The sequence below is a fragment of the Dermacentor variabilis genome, chromosome 7, assembly GCF_050947875.1.
Source record: "Dermacentor variabilis isolate Ectoservices chromosome 7, ASM5094787v1, whole genome shotgun sequence".
Taxonomy (NCBI): domain Eukaryota; kingdom Metazoa; phylum Arthropoda; class Arachnida; order Ixodida; family Ixodidae; genus Dermacentor; species Dermacentor variabilis.
Window position 1 is genome coordinate 52,803,551 of NC_134574.1, and position 24,625 is coordinate 52,828,175.

A 24,625-nucleotide genomic window follows, 5' to 3' on the forward strand; every position below is an offset into this window, starting at 1 on the left:
AACACACAGTTGAAGTCGCCTACAAGGATTAGTCGAGAGGGACCTACCAAGTAGGGTTCTAATGTAGCGAAAAACTCTCTCTGATCTTTAGACCGGGTTGGAGCATAAACATTAACAATTCGAATGCCACAATCAAGGTCCACCGACAAGACGCGGCCCTCGGAATCCCTGGCATGGCGAATAACAAGGCAGTCGAAATTCGGCATCAAAACGATGGCCGTACCTCGACTGCCCGTCGCGCCATAACTCCAGAAAGACCGAGTGCGAAAAATCCGGTCGAAGTGGCTGATCTGGCCTAGCCTATGAATATAAGTTTCCTGAAGCACAAGAATATCTACCTTTTTGGATTTAGCCAAATTACAAATTACAAATTACAGAAGCACGCGACAAACCACGACAGTTAAAGGTAGCTATGGTGAGAGAAGAAGCCATTTTAAGGGCGAAAGAGATTAGCTAAGAGCTAGTAGAAACAAAGGAAGACAAAAAGAGCTAGGAAAATAAATAAAGAGCAGGCTAGTATTAGGTAATACTAGCCGCTAGTGACAAATAAGCAAAGACTACTTATGAGAGGGTCTCCAAAGTTGGGGACCCCTCATCAGTAGACTCATAGGTTCTGTCTGAGAGCAACGAGCATTCGCAACGTCCCCATCCGCAATTGGGACAAGGAGGAGAACCCTCCGCGTCCGATGGGACCTCAGTATCAGAATCGGACGTTTCAACAGCACTGCGCTTAAATTCTGGAGGGCCAGTCTCCGAGCCCTGGGAGCCACCTTCGTCCGAGCTCGACTCACGCCCCGCGGCCGCCGCCCTGGCAGCGGAGCCAGCGCGGTGTGCGCGCCGGCTCTTACGCTTATGGTTCGACCGACGAGCAGTGTCAGTCGCGCCAGTCAGCGGTTCGGACGTGCCAGAGATAGCGACCGGCGTAGCGAGAGGCGTACCCGCCACGGAGGCGACAGCGACCGCCGCTTCAGCCTCCTCGCTCGCTGCCCCCTCGCACGTTGCCGTGACGGAAGGGGGAACGACCTCGGTAGCGTCCACGGAATCGCTGCCGCGCTCGGCGGCATCGACCACGCTCAAGGAGTCCTGGCTCTCTCCTTCCTCTAAGGCAGCAACCGTATCAGCTACCGGCGAAGTCACCGCTTCCACGACGGCAGGGTTCTGCTGTTCTGGCCTCGCGGTCACTGACGAGTAGGTGCGGACACTACACGCCAAAACCGCATGGTCGCCGCCGCAACGTACGCACGCCGCGTCGCAGGACGCGTGGCCAAACTGCCCGCAGCGCGCGCACTGAGGCGTGTCGCACGCGGCGGCGTGGTGTCCTGCCATGTTACACCTACGGCACAATCTAACTACACCCTCGTACTCACACTGAACGACACGCTCACCTACACGAAGAAGGTTAGGAACGGGCCGCGCCATCTCTATCCGAATGCGCCGGTTTCCGGTGCCAACGGCAGGGAAACCGGGCACGCATTCTTCGGAGATCCCGTGAACCTTTCCGAAGACCTCTAGCTCGGAGACGAGAGCCTGGTCCGGAAGATCCACGGGGTAGCCAAACACCCTAACCAACTTCACACGCACACCTCTATACTCAAAACGAACTTCCACATCCCGAACCTTCAAAGCGGGATCAGCTGAGAAGCGATCAACCGCGGCCTTATTCTTAAACGTTATCTCAAACCGTCCTGCACCAAAGTCCTGCACTGCCTTAAGGTCGTTCAAGGAAAAGCGCTTTACGAGCGCCTTGCAAACATCTACATTGGACGCGCCTTTCGGAACTCGCCCGAAAAACGTAAGCGGCCGAAGCCGCGAAGGGGCCACCATCGCGGTAAAAACCACGTGGCGCCCGCGCCTAGCCGAAGTTTAAGCTAGTCACCAACACAGACGTAATACGTACACGGTTGCGAAGTTGCAAAGAATGAGTAAAAAAGAACGCCGGCTTGGCTTGTCTTGACAATGTCGAGAAGCGCGACTGTCGCCATCTTTGGGAATTTTACATTACTTTTGCTTGCGCCTCCGAAACGACCGCGTGTTTGCGATTCTGGAAGTCGTCATCCCCGCTGTTTGATAAAGTTCACCTAAAAAAAGTTGCGCATGGCGGTCCCCGTATTGAAGTATTAACCGTGCTACTACCGCATCATTGGTAGTGATATTTTTTCGGTGAAAAAAGCTTGAGCATGAACCTGAGTAATTTCTGAACCCGCAAAAAAAAACGAAAAATTCGCATATAAGACGCACCCTTGTATAGGACGCACCAGCAAGATTTTTGGAAAAAAACCGCGTCTTATACACCGGAAAATACGGTAGATGAATTGACGTGGAAGCTTTGTCTCCAACTCGTCAATTGGACAGATTTATATCTGATAGTTGCAGGGTTTGTACAGGTTGAAGAGAAGGAGATTCAAGGTTGTTTTAAGGAACTTCAAGCACCGAATGGTGAATTTTCAAGGCCCTCTATTAGGGTGTTTAAGCCCATACTCTAGGTCCGTTCGATTTACCTTGCACTGCGTGAACTAGTTCCTGGCAGTTCAGAAAAAGTGCCACACTCATGCAGTGCCAGTTCAGCAGTGCAGGCATAGCGCGACACTAGCGCCAAACTGAAACGAATGCTGAAGTGCAGGTAGTGCAGGCCTTCTGCTGGTCTTGGCGCTTTTGTCTTGGCTGGTCTTGGCACTTTTGTTCATGGATTGATCCAGCCTGCCCGCGGTTAGGCGAAAGTGTTTTGAAGGGTGTACAGGCTGGTTGATATGGTGGAAAGCGCTATGGATTGCGGTGCATCATCTGCAGCCATCGTTCGAACAGTTATTGAGCTGATGGACTCGGACAGTGAAGACGAGGACTTCGACGATGTTGTCACAATTCTAGCGCTGAAGCTAACTAGGTTGCAACGCAATAGAATTCCTAAGTACTGTGAAGAAGCCGTCAGTCGCTACTTTGATTTTGAATTTAAAAGACTTTTCTGCCTATCGCGCAAGACGTTTGATAGACTTGCTACCAGATACATGGCGTCGCCGTTCTTCCCGAGCGCGACGAGAAGAGGCCGTCCAAGGGTTAGTGCCGAAAAGACATGCTTGGTGGTTTTGTGTTACTTGGGTGGACAGTGCAGTATGTACTCTTTGGCTGACCGCTTCGACCTTGCCGTGTCGACTGTACACAGCTGTGTCATGCGAATGTTGGATTCCCTCATCGGTGTCAGTGAGGAGGTTATTGCGTGGCCTGGCCGGCAGGAGCAGGAGCGCAGCAAGGCGAGCTTCCTTGCGAAAACCGGTGGCAAGGGGCCCCAAAACACAGTAGGCTGTATTGACGGCTGCCACATCGAGATCAACAAGCCGACGGAATCTCCTCATTCTTACTGCAACCGAAAGAAGTGGCCTTCAATTGTGCTGCAAGGCATTGTCAATGACAGAAACAAGTTCCTGGATGTATTTATTGGTTTCCCTGGCTTGGCACATGACGCAAGGGTGCTGCGTGAAAGCCCTTTCTTTGAAGAAGCCGCGTTGAAATGCTGCAATGGATATATCCTTGGAGATTCAGCATATCCCCTCCTACCATGGCTCATGACGCCTTACCAAGACAACGAGGCTACTTTCCGGTCGTGGAAGGAAAAGTTCTACGAGGTTCATTCGCAGCAAAGAGTTGCAGTTGAGAATGCTTTCGGATTGCTGAAGCAGCGCTTCAGGCGGCTGTATCTCGTCGATGCTGCAAGCATCAAACAGTGCGTACTTACTGTCATGGGTGCATGTGTTCTGCACAACTTGTGCAATGAAGAGAGAGATTTTTTTGACGAACTGCGGCAGCTGCCAGTGCAAGAAGTTGTCAGTGATGAAGACACCGATATCTTCATTGACCGTAGTGTGGCAGGTTTCAGCGAGAGCTTGCGAGAAGATATTGCTCAGAATCAGTGCTGACGCTGTATACATTTGAGTGTACACATCAAGCATTTTTGTCATGGGCATGTGTGCACAAGTGCCAGTAGCAAAGAACAGTGTATTGAATAGCACATCCATTTCTGGTACCTGCAGGGCTGATACACTGCCTTTATAGCTATTAACGCGATAGCGTTAAGGAGCTCGTGTCGCAGAAAAGCCGGTGTCGTCGGCGTCGGCGTCCGCGGCGTTGGCCGTGAGCGATAAATCACGGCAGGCACTTCAAAAAAAAAAAAAGCAACTTCCAAGATGGGCTGGGTGGGAATCGAACCAGGCTCTCCGGAGTGTGAGACGGAGACGTTACCACTGAGCCACGAGTTCGATGCTTCAAAGCGGTACAAAAGTGCCTCTAGTGAACGCGGTGTTGCCTTAGAAACGAGCTGTTTCTAAGGCTCGGGCGTGCGTCGCTTGCTCAGGCGCACATTTCGTTGTCGCGCCGAACGCTGCGTTGCTCGTTGCTCACCGCGTCCGATGCGGGGCGCGTAGTCGCTGTGCCGTAGCCCATTGTCATTGGCGGGTCGACGGGAACGCTGTCGCGTTCCACTCTTGAAGGCAAAGCTTAAGCGTCCTCCAATTTTTTTCTAACTACTCATAGTCACTGCAGCTATGCTCAATATGAGCAGCTATGTACAAGGTGTGGATGCACAGTTTTTGAATTTGAATGTTGCTGAAAGTTAATGCCATTAGCTATTGACCGAATAGAGAAAGTCGATAAATGGTTAATGCATGTTGGGGTGCTGTGTGTGATTTACTACATAGCCGAAATGGGGGCTGACGCAGGATGTGTTGCAAGACACATCGTTATGCACATGCATTAAATGAGGCTTGAGAACCACTGCCAAACATATGCTTGTAGTAAAGCATGTTTTGATCATCTTATATCAGTGACTGGTGAGAAAGCAACATGACGATCAATGTTTTCGGCAATTTATTCGACCTGGGTAGCTTTAGCCTCAACTGCTGTAACAAGCCGCTCCAGCAAAGCCATCTTTTTTTCAAAGCGCTCGGCTCGATCCTTTTTGGCCTCCTGGAAAACATCCAGGAGGGTGTTGATGGAAGTGTCCCTGCGGCACCGCTTGTGGCGTGCATCATCCTGGGGCTGTTGCGATGGCCCTGCCTCGTTGTTGCAACTGGCCTCTGTGTCTGAAGGTGTACTGGAACAAGCATTTTAGGTTGAAAACACTTTTTGGAACTGCTCCATAATTAAGCTCAGGCAGTCTTACCATAAATGTTCAGCCTGTATTACTTTTCCTGGGGCTAAAAGGAATGGGGGTGCAATGTGATGCTCGCGCTCCAGTACTTCACCTAGCTCCCTAAAAAAAATATGTTCAAAGCATTCATGAATGGCAGCTCAAGTAAATCCACAGTAGCAAGAACCTCAGAACATTCCATGATGCAGCACAAAAGGCAAAATGAGCAAGGGGTTTTTGGTGAGCCTCTGTCTGCTAGCCAACGTTCCAAGAAGTAGACTTGTCTGTCTTCGTGAAAACAAGTCCACTTGTTAAATGTTGGCTATCAGGCCAAGGCTCTCCTCTACCTCTTGTTCAGTTTGCTACGATTTTGACCTCCAGTAAATGTACTTACTCTTCATGGCTGCAGTTGATGTGCGAATGGCCTGAGGAGTTGTTCTTCGTCTTTGCTCGTTTGTATGCCCTTTCTAAACTCTTCCATTTATTTTTGGCCTGAATTGGGCTCACACTGCAATCAAAGCGTTTGTTTATTGCATTGGCAAGGGCTTGCCATAGTACCTTCTTCGTCGTGAAAAGATGCAGAGCATAAAAATATATTTTTCCATTTAACAAAACAAAAGTGAGCAACAGGGGTTTCTCAAAATGTCTGCAGACCAATAAAGACCACTGTGAGCATTTAGAGGCTCCTGCACTGGTGTGATGACCTCTAGTGTGGACTCGCAAGGAGCAAGGAAAATGATCTCATCTCGTTCAGCACAGTTTCTGAAATTTCATTACTCTCTATGGCCAAATTGGCATTACATAGGGCAGGAAGCTTCATCAAAACATAGTCAGATCAGCATGGTGTGATGATCATGATGTTACTAACAGGTTAATACCAGTTATTTAAACAGACGAGCCAAACCCACCAGTGCTGGCAGCATGATGAGAGTAAACATACATATGAAGGAATATTTCGACAGCGCTAAAAAAAGACACACACATAGACAGGGTCAGGACGGGCACGCCGAACTCCAACTGGCTTTATTTTTTTTTTTAAACAAGTAAAAACGAGAACTTTCTGTGCATGCTTCACACTGATGGTAGGCACCCGAACCTGTATACATACATACAAATGTGCATATTAGCAGCTAGCTAGGTAGGTGTATATATTTATATTGCATAACATATATGAAAAGAACCAGGGAATGAAGGAGGGAAACCACTAAAATTATGGTCAGTAAGCTTGTCTAATCACTCAGTAGCTTGGCCAAGCATGATAAAACCTCACAAAGACCTTTAACAAAAAGCTTGCCAGAAGCCCCCTTTTTTCCCAAGAAAAGCCTTCTTTTCCTTGTAGTCTGAAATCGGGAACCGTGTCCTGCTTTCAGACCACAGTTCAGTGGTATCTGATTCCGGCACGCCCCGTGCCACTTCTGCAGGTGCCTCCTGTGCCGCCGTTTCTGCTGCTGCTGGCGACTGGGTGCCGGTAGGCGGCTGCTGACCCGCAAACACTACGGACATAGCTGTCCCGTCTGACGCAAGCGTACTGCACCCAATAGCTAGAATACCATTGAGTGCACATGCGGAATTAATATAAGTATAAAAAGCTACCTTTAAACGCTAACCTACGCGCCGATATTGCACCCCGCTAGCACACACAAAGAGGTATTAGTGCTAATACACACAAATAGGTATCAGTTTACTACAGATAGTCGTGTGCCAAGGAAAGGTAAGCTGTCATACAGAAACTAACTCGCAGCAGTTACTAATGCGATTAGCACTACAGCGAAATATTTCTTGCGGGTATGACGTTACAAGCAAAATGCTTCGTGCACCCACATGTTTCATGCAACATGGAGCAGTGCCCAAACATACCTTCTGTCCTGTACACATAGCCGTTCCCTTGCCAAACACTGCTCCCATCTTCATTGACGATCGGCGTCAGCTTCGTTGACGCGCCGTCTATTGCAATGCAAATGCTGCCGTCGTCTGCTACCATGGTTGTTGCACTTGTGCACGACCGGCACCACCTCCCAACACGGTGCAGGGTCTGCCTGAACTAGCCCTGCATAACGCCTGCACCTGTTTAAAATGAACGCCGCAGTTCAGAGGGTGCCACGTTGCATTGCCAAAACGAATGGCCGAGTGTGGCACTACATTAACTAGTTCAGGTAGTGCAGATAAATCGAATGGACCTTATATGTAGAAGTTCCTAAAAAAAATTTCATTTGGTTTGAAAACATATACGCACTTAATAAAGATGAAAAGAAGGGAAGAAGGCAATAGGCAGAAAGGAAGAAAGCCAAGGACGACAGATCACGAAGATGTAAGTACAGCAAAAACGGAGTACAGTAGGATGACAAGAAAAAAAAAGTTGTAGTGAGTGCAGCTTGTAGTGGGCAGACTACAATAGTATAACAAAAAAGAAGTGAGATTTTTCGCTCGCAAAGAAAAAGTATGTACAAATGGGAAATCAAGTCGGACAGCACATGAATCTGATCACTTCAAAAAACAATGCTGCAAGAGTCTCCCTTCTTAATTGCACAAAGAGAACAACCAAAGTTGTGTTTATTGTATGCGTGAAACAAAAAATAGCAGTCTTATAAAATTGTTCATATTGCACAAGAAATTTAACATGTAAAACTATTATTAGTCGATCATTAGAGCAGCAAGCTAGTGTATGTGTGGTTCTTACTCAACCAGTGCATTCTTTTAACATCAGCGGCCTAGTTAGAACATATCAGTATCGAGATGCCACCCGCACATACAACGGAGAGGCGGAGTGAACACTGGCTAGCTGTGACGCCTTCCCTAGCTACAGAAAAAGGAACTATCGCTGCACATATGTAGGAGGTGTGAAAAGGGATACCACCAGAGAAAGATGAACCGAAAAGGCACCGAAGTGTGTGGGAATGAGCATCTACAACTTGCGCGGATTGCAATGCAGGGATAGTATGCACGCGTGCGAGCACAGTGCGCTGTTCACGGCTCACAAGAAGCCTTGACACATGCAAAAGTTTCAAATGGTTCGCTGCCACTTGTATTGCACCGCCTCGCAAGGCGGAACGGTGCGTTAGAATCTTAGAAGATAACCCTAAAAGTAACAAAATCTAAAGGTGACCATAGCCAGTTAGCTGAGCGAGGTAAAAGCCCTCAACCGCCCGCATTGCAATGCGTGAATTAAGTCTCTACAGAGATGGCAGCGTGTGCTTGTCACCTCTTTTTGTCCTCTGCTAGCCAGAGAATTTCCAGAGAGCAGCCAGACCAAAATCGACCTGACTGGTTCTGACAGTCCGTAGGTATCCTGAACTGTCCATCCGGAGTAAAATGAATGCGTGGTGAAAGTGCGTTGCGCGGTAGGTGGAGCAACTTGAGAAAAATGAAGGCGTTTCTGCTGACTCTGGTAGCCTGCGAGTAGCAAGAAATGGATAATCGAAGAGCCCCACTTTTCTAAAGCCTGCAAGGCATTCGTCTGGCTTTGAAGACATGTGCTGCAGGTCCAGTGAGGGTAGACCCCTAAATAAAGGAATCCTCGAAGGGCTTCTCTATAGGACCCTTTTTTTCTTTACTGATCAAGAACTGTTTACACACCATCTGAAGCTGAAACACTACCTTTGGGCACACTTTGGAATTTTTCGCTTTTTGCTGTGCTTTGTGCCCTAAATCCACCTTTTTATGTGGTGTGTGATCCTCTGCATTCTCAATGTCGACTTTCAGCAGGTCCAAGGTTCTATTTGCTGACAGGACTGAACACTTGAAAAACTTGGTCAGCAGCTTCCCGGCAACAGTCTCCAAATCCTTGGCAAGAAATAAAGCCATTGGTTCGTTTGTCTGGTAATCTGTCAGGAAATGCTTTAGTACCATTGCCATGGCAAGTGCAAAATTCAACTTTGCTGGCAGCAAAGCATTCACACAACTTGTGGAATGATCCACATTTCGGCAAGTTGTCTTCCTTTAGTGGCCCCAATGTACCTTTCGATGTGACACCACACCACCAAAGCTGTCTCAATTAGAGGAACATTTTCCAGCCACTGGTCAGCGACAAACTTAAGAGGAAAGCCTTCTTTGCCAGTAACTGTTGAAAACTCCTCGCTTGGCACTGGAGCATCTTCAAGTAGAGCACTCAGACTCAACAATGAGAAACACTTACTTGCTGCAATGTCTTCCCTGTAGGCAATGTGAATTGTGTGAAGGCCACATGTGACCAAGTCGGTGCACCGAACTTGGTGGTTTTGTTGCAAATGATCTTGGAAGATAACATTGAGACCATCCATGGATATCGGAATAATCTTTGCAAGAGGCAAAGGTTCGAGGGCGCTCTAGAGCTTTTCTTGAATGTACTCTGCTCTGGAGGTATAATAACCTGGTCCCCACTTTCTGAGTCAATTTCGAGCACCTTACGTGCATGTCCATTTGCTTATGTTGCAGGCAGTCATTCGTAGACGTAGACTCGCTTTGCTTGATCTCTCAATACACTGTCGAGAGCAAGAAAGGCCTGAGGCCATGACACATAGGTGCATTTCTTCTCCCCACAAGAAAATGACCTGCTCGCGATGACAACCAGTACGAAAAGTGGGATGTGACGACTTTCATAGTCTTAGAATTCAGTGTCTGTAACAAGCTTGTGTGTTCTACAAGCGCAGGTGCATGGTGACTGTAATGGAGCTGTGGTTTGGTCAACTGCAATTGGGGTCAGGTAGCTTCTCACTGAGCTTCCTGCTGCTACTTTCATGACACCAATATGCCTGGTGATTTTGATGTGGCTTTTCAATGCTGATGCACCCGTGGCAGCAATATTGAATGTTTAAGTGCAAGGTTTGCACTTGGCCTGATGGGGATTGGTCATGTCTAATGCTATCCACGGCTTGTACCCTAGCAAGCAAAACCAATAGCCTTTGGGTTATCGACACTTATTGGTCTATTGGTTTTGTATTTGCCTATTGGAGCTATATTGGCCAATTGGGACTGTATTGGCCTATTGATTCTGTATTTGCCCATTGGTAATGTATTGGTATTGTATGTATATGCTTATTGGATCATTGATGCCTATTGGTCATGTATTTGTCTATTAGAATGTCTTGTATAAGTGTGTTGTGGACATCCGTCTTCACGCAGAGGGGCCACAATGTGGCAGCACCCCTAGAATGATAAGCAGAGTGGACAATTGAGGCATATGTACAAATATATTCTCAAAATCGAAACAACTACAAATGCTTCTCCTGGCCCTTCATGATGTCCATCTGGCAGCTGACTATTTTGTCAAGGCAATTATGTCTTGTGGCAATTTCTTCGGGGCTGCTGATCGGCGGTCTAGGTAATGCCTGAAGAATGCTGAAAATAAATGGGACCATCAAATGAGAAAACTGAAGCACTTTATTTTAATCGATCAAAGTTTATTGCAAAGTATTAGTATAAAAGATTGGGGGCACAGTGACAAATTATCTAGACCTTTAATGCTTTAGTGTACGTGCAAAAGATTGCACGTACACACCCGTTATAGCATATTAAAGGATTAAGAGCATACTTTTCAGAATATCATATTTTGTAGTATCCAAGAGTGACTTGACCTTTGTTTTAGTCCTACTTGATGCATTGCCAGTGACGCTTCTGTTAATGAGGCCTGCAGTCGAAAATATTTGTACGCTGGCCTCGCGAACAAAAATTCCATCATTCGGGTGCTGCATGAAATGTTCACACACAGATTTTCGCAGCCACACGCCACTACCTGGGAACACTTGAAACGATAAAACAACCACAACAATACTGTCACATACCAACTTTTACTACTGCGATAGAAAATTAAGCCATCCTATACTATTTATAATTAAGGGTTTATGTCATTGCAATCGCTATATTATGGTGAAATACAATTACCAGTCAATATAAAAGGCAGCTGCTTGTAGACATTTGCATGCAACATTTCATAATTATCACGGAAACTAATAGTGGCCTTGGCCAGTGTGTGTAGGCAAAAGAAACAAAAGAAAAATAGTAGTGCAAAAAAAAAAAAAGAAACAAAGAAAAGGACAAGATGACTGCACAGGTTTGGCACTTGGTTATCTCGCCCAAGAAAATGTTCTGCTGAGAAACAAGAGTTCCACGCAGTTAGATATTGGCTCCAGCCACTGGCCATGTACAATAAGCATATTGTTTGAGCTCTCTTGATTGCTGTAATCATCATTTATTTCCAGCAAGGTGCTTTGCTAGGCTAGTAGTGCTCTATCCTGTCGCCCTCTTTTTTTTTCTTCTACTTTTCGTCACGCCCGTATTTCATTGTATGGAGCTACGCAGTACACGACACACATTACTCAACAAAGCCAAGGGCAGCCCAACTGGATATTCATCGCCTGTACTTTAAAACAAATAAAATTCAAGGGAAGTTTAATTAGCACAAACCTCGTTCCCAATCGGTGAATATAGCTTGAAAGCTTCCAGCTTGTCATTTTTGTCAGCATATTTCCAACTTACTGGAAGTACGGCCTCTGCAGCAGACTGTGGCCTGGTGGGTGATGATGATTCAAGTGTAGGTGCAGCAGGCGACACACAGAGCTGCTCTGCTCTCCCAGGGGAAGCCTGCACCTCAGGCGAAGGTTTCTTCTGTTGGAAGTGTTTCTCAGCCACTGTTGTGCAGGAGCCAGATTGACGCTCCTGTTTTGTGCGCAAAGAAATGCACGGTGGCACTCAACAGAAAAATCATTGTTTTTGCTGAGCAACTTTGGACATCCACCTACCACATGTGTTCAGTGTAAGTGAGAGATATAGCAAACAACAACCAAATATGTGCATCTTAGTATCTAGCAAGAAAAATTTGCCATTGCAAATGAAATAAGAACTGCTGCAGAATGCGAACCTGTCTTAACGATCCTGCTGCACAATGCTTTTTCAAGCAATTCCACCCTTTTGTTCAACTTATCATTTTCTGTTTTCAGTTGATCATTTGCAGCTTTCGGCAGGTTATTTTGTGCTCTACCCACTTGGCCTCGGCTTCCCAGTGTGGGTCACTATGGCCGTTTAGGGGAAACAGTGCATCTACTTTTTCCTCTTGAAACACTGCTTCTTCTTTGATTTGTACCACTCGGCAGCTTTTTTCATAACCTACGTTGAAAACTGAGATAGAGAAATGTGACCAGGTAATATTTACTGCACTTTTACAGCGCAAGAACTTGAATAAAGAATTTTTGGAATTGAAAAATTACAGCATGAGCATGGGCATGGCAGGCTGTCGAGAAAATGTGGCCATTTTCTCTGTAGACGCAAATTATTTGATCCATCAGGGTGTCCTAAAGCTAGTACATGGAGAAGGAAACTGTGGTTAACATTGAATTACAGCAAACTTTTTCACCAATGAATTACTATCGCTGATATGTTCTTTTCCGAGATGGTGGTGTGACTATTATACCCCAAGTATGCCACTAAATCTCAACTTAAAGATGGCATGAAATAAATTAAGCTGGGGTAGCTTCACGATGAGGCAGTCGGAGAGATAGGACAAACAGCAAGGCAGCCTAGATACCAAATCGTAAGTTTCTGCAAGCTCAACACATGTTAGGCTGAAATGAGATGGATACCAAATATGCTGCATGTTACATGATTATGCAATTAGAGCAACTGCATTAATAAGGCACGCAGGTATACATGTACGTTATGTACATTCAGTACTGAATCAAACGTAGACATATTAATTGATCATCATATGGCTCTTGTAACGATATGTGTATAATAAGTTTGGTAAGTTTCTTGGCACGCAATATAACATATAAATTGTATTGACTAGAGTGTTATGAGGTGATAAACGCGTTTTTGACACAACACGCGCATAATACAAACGCAACAAAAGGGTTAGTAGGACTGCCAGAAATGCTCACAGGCAAGGCTTGTGTCTTTGACTCTGTATTTACCGTATTTACAGGACTGTAAGTCGACACGAATGTAAGTCGACCCTCCCATATCGCATGTGACAGGAAAAAAAAAAAAAAGAGCGTACACGAGGGCACATTTGATAATGAAAATTTATTGTTAGCTGGCATGGTCACTGTAATAATTTGGAATAATCCACCCATTTCTTGGCCAACCCCCATTGGGGGTAGGGGCCGCACACGTGATAAGCAACAACAACAACAACCACTGGTCCTCACTAGTGCTGCCATCGTCATCGCTGCCATGGTCCCACAGCGCATTGTCGTCCAGCAAAATTCCACATTTGGCAAACGACTGCACCACGGCATATTGTGAAGATAATTCTTTGTCTATGCAAAGAGGGAAGGTACAGCCGCACGATGGCTTCCGGTTTTGCCTGTTGAAATAGCCCGCTAAATTTAGCAGGCGAAAAACTCAAGTGAAAGTAGCAGGAGTGAGGTGAAACAGAAGCCTGCCGATTTTAATTCCTTTCCCTCTGTACATGGTCAAAATGTTACTAGTTAAACTTGCCGCAAGTTATACGAAAAATTATAAATATTGGTCTTGATGCATTGTGCGCCTTTCTTTTACCCAAAAACGTAAAAAGAGGCTTTGAGTTCATGGGAACAACTTAAAAACGGGCTTTTTGTTTTGGCATACTGGACTAATAAATCACGTGAACGGATGTTTCTTGGGGCTGCAGATTGCTGTTGTTCTCTCATGTGTGAAATTGTCTATTCAACAGAAATGCGCGCTCTTGTGCGCACTGATATCGAGTGTAGGCGCCCGGAATCAAAGCGGCTGAGGGGATTGCTTTGCGGACTGAGTGCTGAGTGGCTGTTTCCAGATGCGTGGCCACAGTATGGAGTGCAGTTCAGATGAAAAGGGGCGCAGTAACATCTTAATATCCTGCTGGCGCTGTGATTGCGACTAATTCGTCACCTTTGCTTCTGCCCATCGAAACAATGCTTGAGCCACAGATTTCTCTTGCACATTGCAGGTCTATTTTACAATAAACTGCATTGTTGCTTCGTTGGCTTTGGTCAACTCTGGTCAACTTTGGTTGGCCTCCGCTGACCTTACAGACTTTTGGGCGACCATTTCAGTGGCTGGCTCTAGCGTCTTTAATGTGCAATTTAGATACGTTGCAAGTCTGCTAGCTGTAATGTTCTTTGGAGTGTAATTTCCAGTAAGCTGGAGAAGTTTCTCAACTTGAAATTTTCTTGCTACCTGTCTGGTATATATATATATATATATATTGTTCCAGGGACATAATCTTCACCTTGTTGGTGTATGTGTATCTCAGTGGATGGAATGAACGGAAAGACGCTAGACAGAGTGCTCGCTTCGTAAGACAAGCTGTATAATGTTGACACAAACACAAGTTCTCGATGCCATGTTTGCTTAAAATTGACCTTAATATGTCCAGTGATCATTTGCGGCTAGTACGTATGACCATATGGAAACTAAACCGTAGTTCTGTCTAGTTATCGTAAAGTTCCGACAAATTTGTACTATACTATATATATTTGTGAAGTTTTGTAGAATTTTTTTAAAAGTAGCCTGTTGCAGGTAACATAATTCTAGTCCTTAAGCTGGATTTTTCAGAGGCGGACATTACTTGCATGAGAAATCGAAACGTGTTCAACTAATTAACAAGCATAAACTAATTACCTTTCGAATTAAATACTTTGTGGCACATACTCCATTTTCCAACTTGTAGCCAGTGAGCTTGCAGGGTGTACCCATTCGGAATGAATTTTCAGAATAGCCAGTTTCAAGATAAGCGCCATCAAGCTTGCCGTAAAAATGCACTGTTGTTCCATTTACTTTTGTAACAAGACACTGTTCTATGCATTGAAAGACAAAAGTAACTGAAAGGCCCATGTATTTTGTTCCACACTTTGGGAAATATCTTGAAACTGTGGTCATGCTGGAAATCTATTTCAAGTGGATACTTCTTGCAAGCTCACTGGCTACAATTTGTTAATTGCAATATGTGCCATAAAGTAATTAAGTTCATTAGCAAATTCCTTTTTAGCCTGAGTGTGTGATCTCATACCAACTGCCAACAGTTACATTGGCACCTTGTCACATTTACTTTGCTGTAGCCATTGATTATAGTTTGTCATTGATAACTACCCACTGACGGCATTGCTTGCGTGCGCGCACGATGGCTTAACCTCTGTTTCATGTATCACGCTGAAACTTTTGAAATGTGAGAAAAAAACGCCTAAACATGTAATGGGTACAAAACGATTATGAGCATTTCTGCCTTGCACTTAAACTAATAATTATTAATTTGTGTAACTCATTTGGGCTAGTTTGCTAATTAAGAACAGAAAAATTATTCGTTTTTCATTTGCCAAAGAAGACTGCTGCAGTCCTGTTATGTTGTAGGCTATTTTGCTTAAATAGAATGGCCTATGTTAGCTGGGACACAATGTATTTTGGTTTTTTGAATTTTCATTGTGCAGTTGCTCCAATCTCTCTCATCAACATACACACCTCTGTAACTATCCTTGCAGTAGTCGTAACACGAACCAAGTACTTGTTCACAAAGTAATCGAAATTGGTTGATTGATTCATTGTGCTTAGGTGGTTCCGAACGAGTGCAAGGGGTAATTAGATGTACTAGAATAATCCTGATAAATTTTGACCATCTGAGGTTCTTTAAATGAATACTTAAGAGAAACACTAAGCTTAGTACGATAAACTATTCTTTGAAACTCCACCTGCATCAATTCTGCAGTGATAGGTTGATTACTAGAAGAGAACATCAAGTTCAACATTTCATTTTAGAACGTCACACTGAAGCCCCGCAACGGTACGTGTATGGGGTGTCACATATTTCAAAGGTTTTTCTTCGCATTTTGGCAGTTGTGGATTTGTAAATGCTCTTGAAGCTTACTCAGTCCAGTCTTCGGCATTTTTAAATGCACACAATGTAGTCCATCTTTGCCGATAAACAATTACATAGGCTTGAGCAGGCTTTTAATATCCGTGACATCATGTCGGAAGTGGGCAGAAACTTCAAAGCGGCATTGTCGCCGGTGCTCATTCTTTTTGTCTTTGCTTGCTCACCAAGCTCTCAGTAACAGTGGTGTTTTTGAGAAGATATTGTAGTAGGGTAATTAACTATTACAGCTCATAAACTAAACATAAACGGACACTTGTCTGGTTGACCTCCTTGCCTTTCCTCTCTTTGCTATCTCTCTATCTCTCTCTCAGGAGGGGCACATGCCTGGTGTGCCCTGGCTACACCACTGGCTCCAGCTGCCTGCTCCTACGCTCACATACTACGTGACCCCTACGGTTAAAGGGTGTTCCATGCTCATTGCCTTGGCCATGATGCTGGTTAACAATTCCAGTGCTAATCTTGTGTGCAAACCACCAAGAAACTGGCAGAGGGATGACGCCGCAGTTGCTTAATCAGTAGAGGACCGTATGCGTAGTGCAGAGATGAGTTTGATTCTCACCTGCGGAATGTCTTTCTGTTCACTTTTATATCTCTTTGGAAATTATTTCTACATTTCAATGAAACATAACAATTAACTTCCTCTATGCTTTTTCAGGCTTCACGCCTGTCGCATCATATGATTGTGACCAAAAAAGTTTAGTCCCCGCATTCTCTCTTTCCCGCTTCAGATTAAATGTTGCCAACTTAAGCGCGCAACAGTGCTTAATGCCTTAAGAGCTTAATGCTTAATTTCTTTACCTGTATACACACGCATAATAAATGTAACTTGTGTGTTTACCTGTTGCTACATTAGAGAATGCTGCCACTTCAACGTGGTCAGCATGCTTGAGCGCAATGTCGCAGAACTGCTGGCATCCTTTGGCGAAGTCATCCACAACATTCTTATTGAAGACAATTTCGAACTCCAGAATTAGCTGAAAGTAATAAGCAAGAGGATTATCACAAGTTGCCCGAAAACCACTCAATGGGAGCATACCGAAGCCTCTGACGCCAAAAATGGAAACAGCACCAATGCCTCTGAAATGGTGAGCCTTTGGAGGCACTTATGACCCTTCTGTGCAGAGGCCAGAAGGCGTGGCCTTAAATAATTCATGTCGGCAATTGCTGCATTTTTATGCAGCCATTCATTGTGCCGCTCCACCGATTCGGCAGTCTCTCCATAGACGACCAGATGGCTGCAGTCCTGCATTGTATAGAAAAAGATTGCAGAGCTGAAGCTTGAAACATGTGCTAAGAAATTTATTAGCAACGGGCGCGAACGGGTAGCAGCCACAAGCGTTCGGCGAAAAACAGCAACCACGAGCTCATGCCGTTAGCAATGGTGCTGTGGCGCAGGCAGGCTACTCTTCTTCGTTACAATCGCCCTCCGCAGAAAAAGGCGCCATCCTGGCGTCTTAAGGCAAAGAGACTACTATTGGGTCGTAGTACGGCTTAATGCGAGAGATGTGCAGAAGGGCAGCGGATTGGGCGAGTTGGTGTTGCATGGTAACAATAAAATTCAAACAGCGCTAAACGAACGGGACCAGAATGAGGAGGAGACAAACAAGGTGCTGAACTTGCAACTGATTTATTTGAAGTAAGAAGTCAACATTTATACATACAAAACTGGGCACGCATGCGCCCGGTCATACATCGATGATCAGATACAAGCTCCGGACAGCCAACATTCGCAGGCACTGTACCTGCTTTGCAATCTACCCTTTATGCAGCAATGCCATTTCTTTAGCTGACACGATTAAAGATGTTTTGCTAACGCAACTATTAGGTTTTCTGATGATATGAAATGCTTCAGCGACTTCTCTGGTAGTCTTGTCACTATGAAAAAATAACAATTTTGTATCGTCAAAGAAAGGTACGCATTTACAAATACTGCAATGCTTTGCCAGGTTAGTGTCTTTTTTGTCTAATGAATTTGCATGCTCCATTAGTCTAATATTGATGCAACGGCCTGTCTGGCCTATGTAAGTTTGGCCACAACTTGGGCATTGCGACGTGGACGCAGTTCATGCCTCGGGAACTGCGGCCATCAGTTTTCCTGCTCCGTGGACATGAGACGGCGCCGCATCGGAGAAAGCGAGTGACGACGGGGACATGGTGAGCGGCGGGTAGAGGTGGTTGGGTGGTCAGGGGAAAAGAAAGAGGTAGGAAGGCTGGAAGGTGAAGAGGAGAACGGAGCATATTTGGCGGTCATCAAATGTGCGCCACTGGTGGGGGTAATGTCCGAGTCATGGTTGAGGATTCGGAAAATGCTGTCGGTTGGGTAGCGGCGTAGGAGGAAAATGCTGTCGGTTGTGCAGCAGCATAGATGGTGGTCGATACATAGAGGAGGGCAAGGGCATTTGTGGACAAGATCGGGAAACTGCTTCAGCGTAAGTGAGAGGTGTCCTGACTGGTGTCTGCTCAGCGGCTGGAGGAACGGTTCGAGATACTTGCTTTTGAATGAAGTCGTGGATCGCAGGATGCAAAGCAGGTGGTGGTCACTGGACAGAAGACACCGAATATAGCTGGTGGGCGACCTCTGCACGAATGAATTCCTGAATTTTTACAAACAGAGCAGCATGGTTGTCGTCGACTCCAAGGCTTGACAGAGAGTCGGCGGGCAAGGTGGGACGTCGGGTTTGAAGCTGTTGCCTGCACAACTTGTCGTAACTCGGGCACAATTCTATCTTCAGCGACAGTGTGAGGACTCTTCGATAATAACATTTGAAACGCGTCATCCTGAATACCCTTCATTATGTGTTTGATCTCCTCCTCTGACATCGACGCATTCACTCGTTTGCAAAGGTCAACAATGTCTTCAATGTAGCTTGTGCAGTTCTCTTCGGTCTCTTGGGATCGTGTGCGCAAACGTTGTTCTGCATGAAGCTTTCTTACTGCTGGCCGACCGAAAACTTGAGTAAGGTTGGTCTTGAAGACCAACCACGAAGTGAGGTCGGCTTCATGGTTTAGAAACCATAGTTTCGCAACGTCCGTAAGATAGAATGCTACGTTTCTTAACTTGGTAACATCGTCCCACTGTTTATGGGCACTCACTCGCTCATAAGATGAGATCCAATCTTCAACGTCTTTGTCATCTGTGCCGGAGAAGATAGGGGGATCTCGCTGACGCAAAGCACCGGCACAAACCAAGGTGGCCGGCGCCATTGTAGGAGCTGGAGGAGTGCGTGCGTCGTTGGGCATGATGGGGGATAGAGTGCGACTCCGAAGGTCCAGGATGGTCGAAACCCAGCACGTCCACCACTTGCTAAGAGATTTATTAGCATTGGGCGCGAACGGGTAGCAGCCGCAAGCGTTCGGCGAAGGACAGCAACAACGAGCTCATGCCAGTAGCGGTGGTGCTGTGGTGCAGGCAGGCTACTCTCCTTCGTTACACATGGAACAATTTCAATAGAAATGTCATTTCTGTGGCTCTCAATACAGCGCCACATGTAGCGCTGTGCATAGCAATTTATAAAGTTAGAACATCAGACAGAGTATGTTCACTCTTTTCTGAAGTGGCACTGCTGCTGACTGTCAAATGCTGTTTGTAGAAAGGTGGGTCCCACCAGGTACTTTAGGGTCTTCTGCCCTCCTCACACCTTATCTAGCTCGAGCTCAAGTAGTCTCATTAACTTTGGGTAAGTCCAATCAGTTTCAGTACCCTCTGATATTTCCTCTTCAGTTTGTTTGGCGGCTATTTCCACTTGCTCTTCTGAGTAAAAAATCCCATCTGGCTGATCCTCATGCCTCATTCCTGCTTTAGTTTCCCTCTTAAAACTCAACTTGATACGTTTGTGATCGCTACCTATACTTCTGGAGCCCTGTTCATCTATATTCATGGCTCCTAATCTATCGTACATTCTATGTGACATTAACACATAATCTATTATTGTCGAGTGTCGACCCCCTACCTCCCATGTTATGACCGCACCACACTTCTCAGTAGAGCTACAGACAACTAAGTTATGCATCTCACACATATCCAGCAGCATGTTACCTGTGAAGTCTGTGTACCCACCCATATTTTCAACATGCACATTCACGTCTCCTAAAACAATTATCTCACATCCTTATCCCACCTCATTAATCATCATCATCAGCCTGGTTACGCCCACTGCAGGGCAAAGGCCTCTCCCATACTTCTCCAACTACCCCGGTCATGTACTAATTGTGGCCATGTTGTCCCTGCAAACTTCTTAACCCTTTGAGGGTCGAATTATTTTGAAAAAAACTTTCCCAGGTGGTCAAATTACTTTATTGTGGATCTTGAATGTACAAAATGTATAAAATCGGGAATAAATACTAAAAAATAATTAGGAACAGTATTTTGGTGTCAGCATCACTCAGAACTGCAAAATGTTCAATAGTATTTGCGAGTGTGGTACTCCTTGAAATACGGGTCTACGCACAGTGCCTTATCGCAGTCTGCACACCTAAAATGCGTGTCTGTTCTCTTGGAGCGAGGAGTTGTGTTGGCGCACACGACATCTCTGCGTGCGGCTGCCTTGGGCAGAGGTCTGATGCACCCTCTCACGTAAGCACGTTGCCGCAGAGAGCGAGAATACCTCGTGAGCGGTGGTGATAAACAAGCTAAAACGTTGGTGATAAACAAGCTAAGAGCACTGCCAATCAAGATAGAAATCAACTCCCGCCGCCCCTGTGAGAGCGTGCCGACAAAGAGAAAAACCACGTTTTGCGCGCCTCCGTTGCGATCACGCGGCGGAACCGAAACTGCGTTGCCACTGAGAGCGAGAACACCTCGCGAATGGCGCTTATAAACAAGCTAAGAGCAGTGCCAATCAAGATAGAAATCAACTTCCACCGCCCTGCAAGAGGGTTTCGACAAAGAAAATGACGTTTCGCACGACTCTGTTGCGATTACGCGGCGAAACCGAAACCGCCAAAGGGGCGTTGCCGCAGTCTGAGCGACGCGCTGAAGCTAGCAATCAGCTCTGTTTACCTCCCCAAAAAGGTAGCACCAATTTCAGACGCATCTTGTAAGTGCTAAGAGGTGGCAGCACCTCCCGGTGAGCACGCATCGTCATTATGGCGCGAAATTTCAAACGGAGGGTCGGAACCGTACCCGTAAGGCAAAGACCTTGCGGGACAGAAAACCGCCGCCGTACATGTACGGCGAAAACCTTCAAAGGGTTAATGTCATCCGCCCACCTAACTTTCTGCCGCCCCCTGCTACGCTTCCCTTCCCTTGGAATCCAGTCCGTAACCCTTAATGACCATCGGTTATCTTCCCTCCTCATTACATGTCCTGCCTATGCCCTTTTCTTTTTCTTGATTTCAACTAAGATGTCATTAACCTGCGTTTGTTCCCTCACCCAATCTGTTCTTTTCTTATCCCTTAAAGTTGCACCCATCATTCTTCTTTCCATAGCTCGTTGCGTCGTCCTCAATTTAAGCAGAACCCTTTTCGTAAGCCTCCAGGTTTCTGCCCCATACGTGAGTACTGGTAAGACACAGCTGTTATACACTTTTCTCTTGAGGGATAATGGCAACCTGCTGTTCATGCTTTGAGAATGCCTGCCAAACGCACCCCAGCCCTTTCTTATTGTTCTGGTTATTTCAGTCTCATGATGCGGATCCACGGTCACTACCTGCCCTAAGTAGATGTATTTCCTTACCACTTCCATTGCCTCGCTACCTATCGTAAACTGCTGTTCTCTTCCGAGACTGTTAAACATTACTTTAGTTTTCTGCAGGTTAATTTTCAGACCCACCCTTCTGCTTTGCCTCTCCAGGTTAGTGAGCATGCATTGCAATTGCTCTCCTGAATTACTAAGCAAGGCAATATCATCAGCGAATCGCAAGTTACTAAGGTATTCTCCATTAACTTTTATCCCCAATTCTTCCCACTCCAGGTCTCTGAATACCTCCTGTAAACACGCTGTGAATAGCATTGGAGAGATCGTATCTCCCTGTCTGACGCATTTCTTTATCGGGATTTTGTAGTGTTCATGGGAAACATTCAATTCAGGTGGGCAATCTTCATCAAATGCAACGAAGAAGTCTTCCGAAGGGAGAACCTCTCTGGTGACATGTCTGAGGGAGTACGGGCATTTCACTTCTACTGTCCGCCATGGAAACGGTTCACAAGGGTCAAAGGTTAGGGCATCAGGCAATGCTCCAAGCCATGGCCTTGACGGGTCGACAAAAAGGCCGCAGTTGAATACTTCGACAGGATGTCCCGCAGTTGTCAAGGTATCCTTGTACCTCAGGAGGGCGTCTTACTCGTTAGCTATGCCGTACCTGGAAAAGGAATTTAGTGAAGCTTCAGGAATTCGAGTGTATGCCCAGGACAAAAGTGCATTCGCAAAATGTTTTCAGTAACACCATGCCTGAATGTACCTGACGGGCTGAACGCGGGACAGGTCCTTCGAAGTCATCAGACTTATCAAGCCTTTCTTTGTCCACTTCTTCTGGTGCAGGACCAAATCGAAGTTGGATGCAGTGGTGAAGACGTCCTTGATGCCACGTTAGGCTATTTTGTTGCCTCCTAGACGTCCTTTCTAGGTCCTGGGCCTCTGCTGGGTTGATGCATATACCCTGAAATGAATTTCAATGGCAGATATTTTATGTGTTAGTGTGCAGGGACTGAAACAATTGACTGTTCGAGCCTAAATTAAGGCAATGTTGCATGAATATAGAATATAAAACTAAGTATAGTACCTTAAGAAATGCTGCAGAGGCTCCATCGAAAGTGTCGGGTATTTTCTATTGTGGAACAGTGAAAGCGCCTGTAAACAGCTCCGCACTTGCCAAGATTTGTGGCCAAGAGACTTCTAGCACTTTGGATACGAAGACTGTAAATACATGGGGAACCATAGACTGTTGGTAGTCGAGAAGGCAGCCCTTCAAACGTGTCCCAAATTTTGTTTCAGTGACGTCTGAGCTGTTTGCAGTGTCAAGAAAGCTGGCAAACTCCTGCATACCATTAATTTCTTTCAGTGCATCGGCAAAGGCCTTTGTCTTCCTCCTGTTGCTTCGGGTCTTCGTTAGCAGCAATGCCTTTATACAGGCGAGAGGTGCGGGGCAAACCTTGCCCGCCCTCCCCTACTCTCCGCCAGTCTACCTTCTGCAGACTTGTTCCGCGAAGCGGATTGGTCCTTGGCACTCTCCACTGCTGTGGCAAATCTGTCGATGAGAGATGCTCTGGCACTTCATTGTATCCTTTGACTTGAAGTAATGCCACTAACTTCAGTACAACTTGCAAATGGTTACATGCGTGCTTGCCAGCAGCACACTCACAAAGGCTGCCAAGTATGTCTCCCTGAACCGACAACGCTGCCTTGAATGTATATGGTGAGAGGGTTTTTCGTCGGCTTCTGTAGCAGCTGGCCTTCACAAAGATGGTATCAGCCCTGAAACGAAGTGAGTACAAATGTACAACAGTCTCGGTTTATGCTTGATTACCGTGCGAAATTCTTTATAAGTTTGGTATCTTTCAGCTGCAATGAGAAGCATGCGACCTTTTGTTACCAATCAAGGGAGGTGGGGGGATACCCCTTTAATATGCAACGGACCGCGGCTCTTTGGGAAATGTGCAATTTTTTCAGTGTGGGCATGTGATGTAGCATGGCTTTTCAACTGCGAGCTTATGCAATCATGTGCACAATCAGATTTACGTCCAACAGAAAGCCGATAGGTCTGCTTCGCTGCAGGTCAGATGAATGACACATAAGTGCTCTTGAGGGGGCAAAGTTGATTAACGTAGTCGGGCACACGCTGTGACATCAAGCAATGTAAAACGTGATACCTGAATTCCGTAATGGCAGAGCACCCACCACATTTTTCGAGTCTAATCAGATGCTGGGTTTCTTACCCCTCTCTACAGACTTCATCATTCAACTACGTTGTGGCGAAGCAGAAACATGAGCATTTTTTAGTGCAGATTTACGAAGCAAAAGCCCAAAAATTTTTAACAGGTGGTAGCGGGACAACCGCCTTTTTCTTTTTCGGGAGATAAGGTATTTTGCGGTTTAGTAATCAGCAAGCGGCTTAACAGTTCCACAAGCGTAAAACCCTGGTAAGCGATTCACCTCAACAAAGGGGTTCTTTTCCGCTCGAACCTGCATTCACGCACTGTGTATAAAGCTACAGGTACTACAACAACTAACTATTGCCACATTGCAAACATTGAATGACCAAATTTGGTTAAATCAATCGCCTTTCATTCAGATAGCCTACTACATGGCTCCAAACAAGTGCACGGGGTGCAGGAGATTTTAAGCGCTTCCCAACAGGCTGAATCCTTGCACGCACCAATGTATTGGCCTTGCAGGCTTTCCCAGCGCTGTTACTGATGTTATCTATGAAATTCGCATTATTCAGCTGCAAACACTTCTGTTTTGCAGGAGTAGTTCACGGAGACTGTAGAGGCAACAACATCACTCTCTGTCACCAACTTGTACGCCTTTCGTAGGCCCTTCGTTGTCTTCGTCGAAACAAAATTGCTGATTGCCGTCTCCCGGTGTGGTGGGAGGCACAAGTCACTTTCCCAACCATGTACCGGGTAAACGACATCGCTCATGTCGAAACCAGCGTCCAAGTGACACCTGACAACTCCAACTGACAGCAGCACCTCGTCATAGAATAACCAACTTGACCTTGTTACGGCGGTTACGGTGCTCCGCCGCAGCATGGCAAATTCATTCCCAGGA

At 45.9% G+C, this 24,625-nt stretch overlaps 1 protein-coding gene and 1 pseudogene across 10 annotated transcripts in view; one reads left to right on the forward strand and one right to left on the reverse strand.

The window, feature by feature from the left end:
- LOC142587437 (uncharacterized) overlaps positions 1-24,625 on the forward strand; it is a 249,503-nt gene that overhangs the window by 22,910 nt on the left and 201,968 nt on the right. For 4 of the 10 annotated variants that reach the window (XM_075698453.1, XM_075698450.1, XM_075698456.1 and 1 more), the window contains one exon: positions 6,538-8,808. The exons of 5 other annotated variants lie outside the window; for them this stretch is intronic. Coding sequence is in view for 3 of the 5 variants with exons in the window: in XM_075698450.1 (XP_075554565.1) it covers positions 6,538-6,588 (51 nt within the window). In the remaining 2 variants the exon portion in view is untranslated. One more of the 10 variants, XM_075698452.1, reaches the window with a different exon arrangement.
- LOC142588630 (uncharacterized) lies at positions 15,735-24,495 on the reverse strand (annotated as a pseudogene).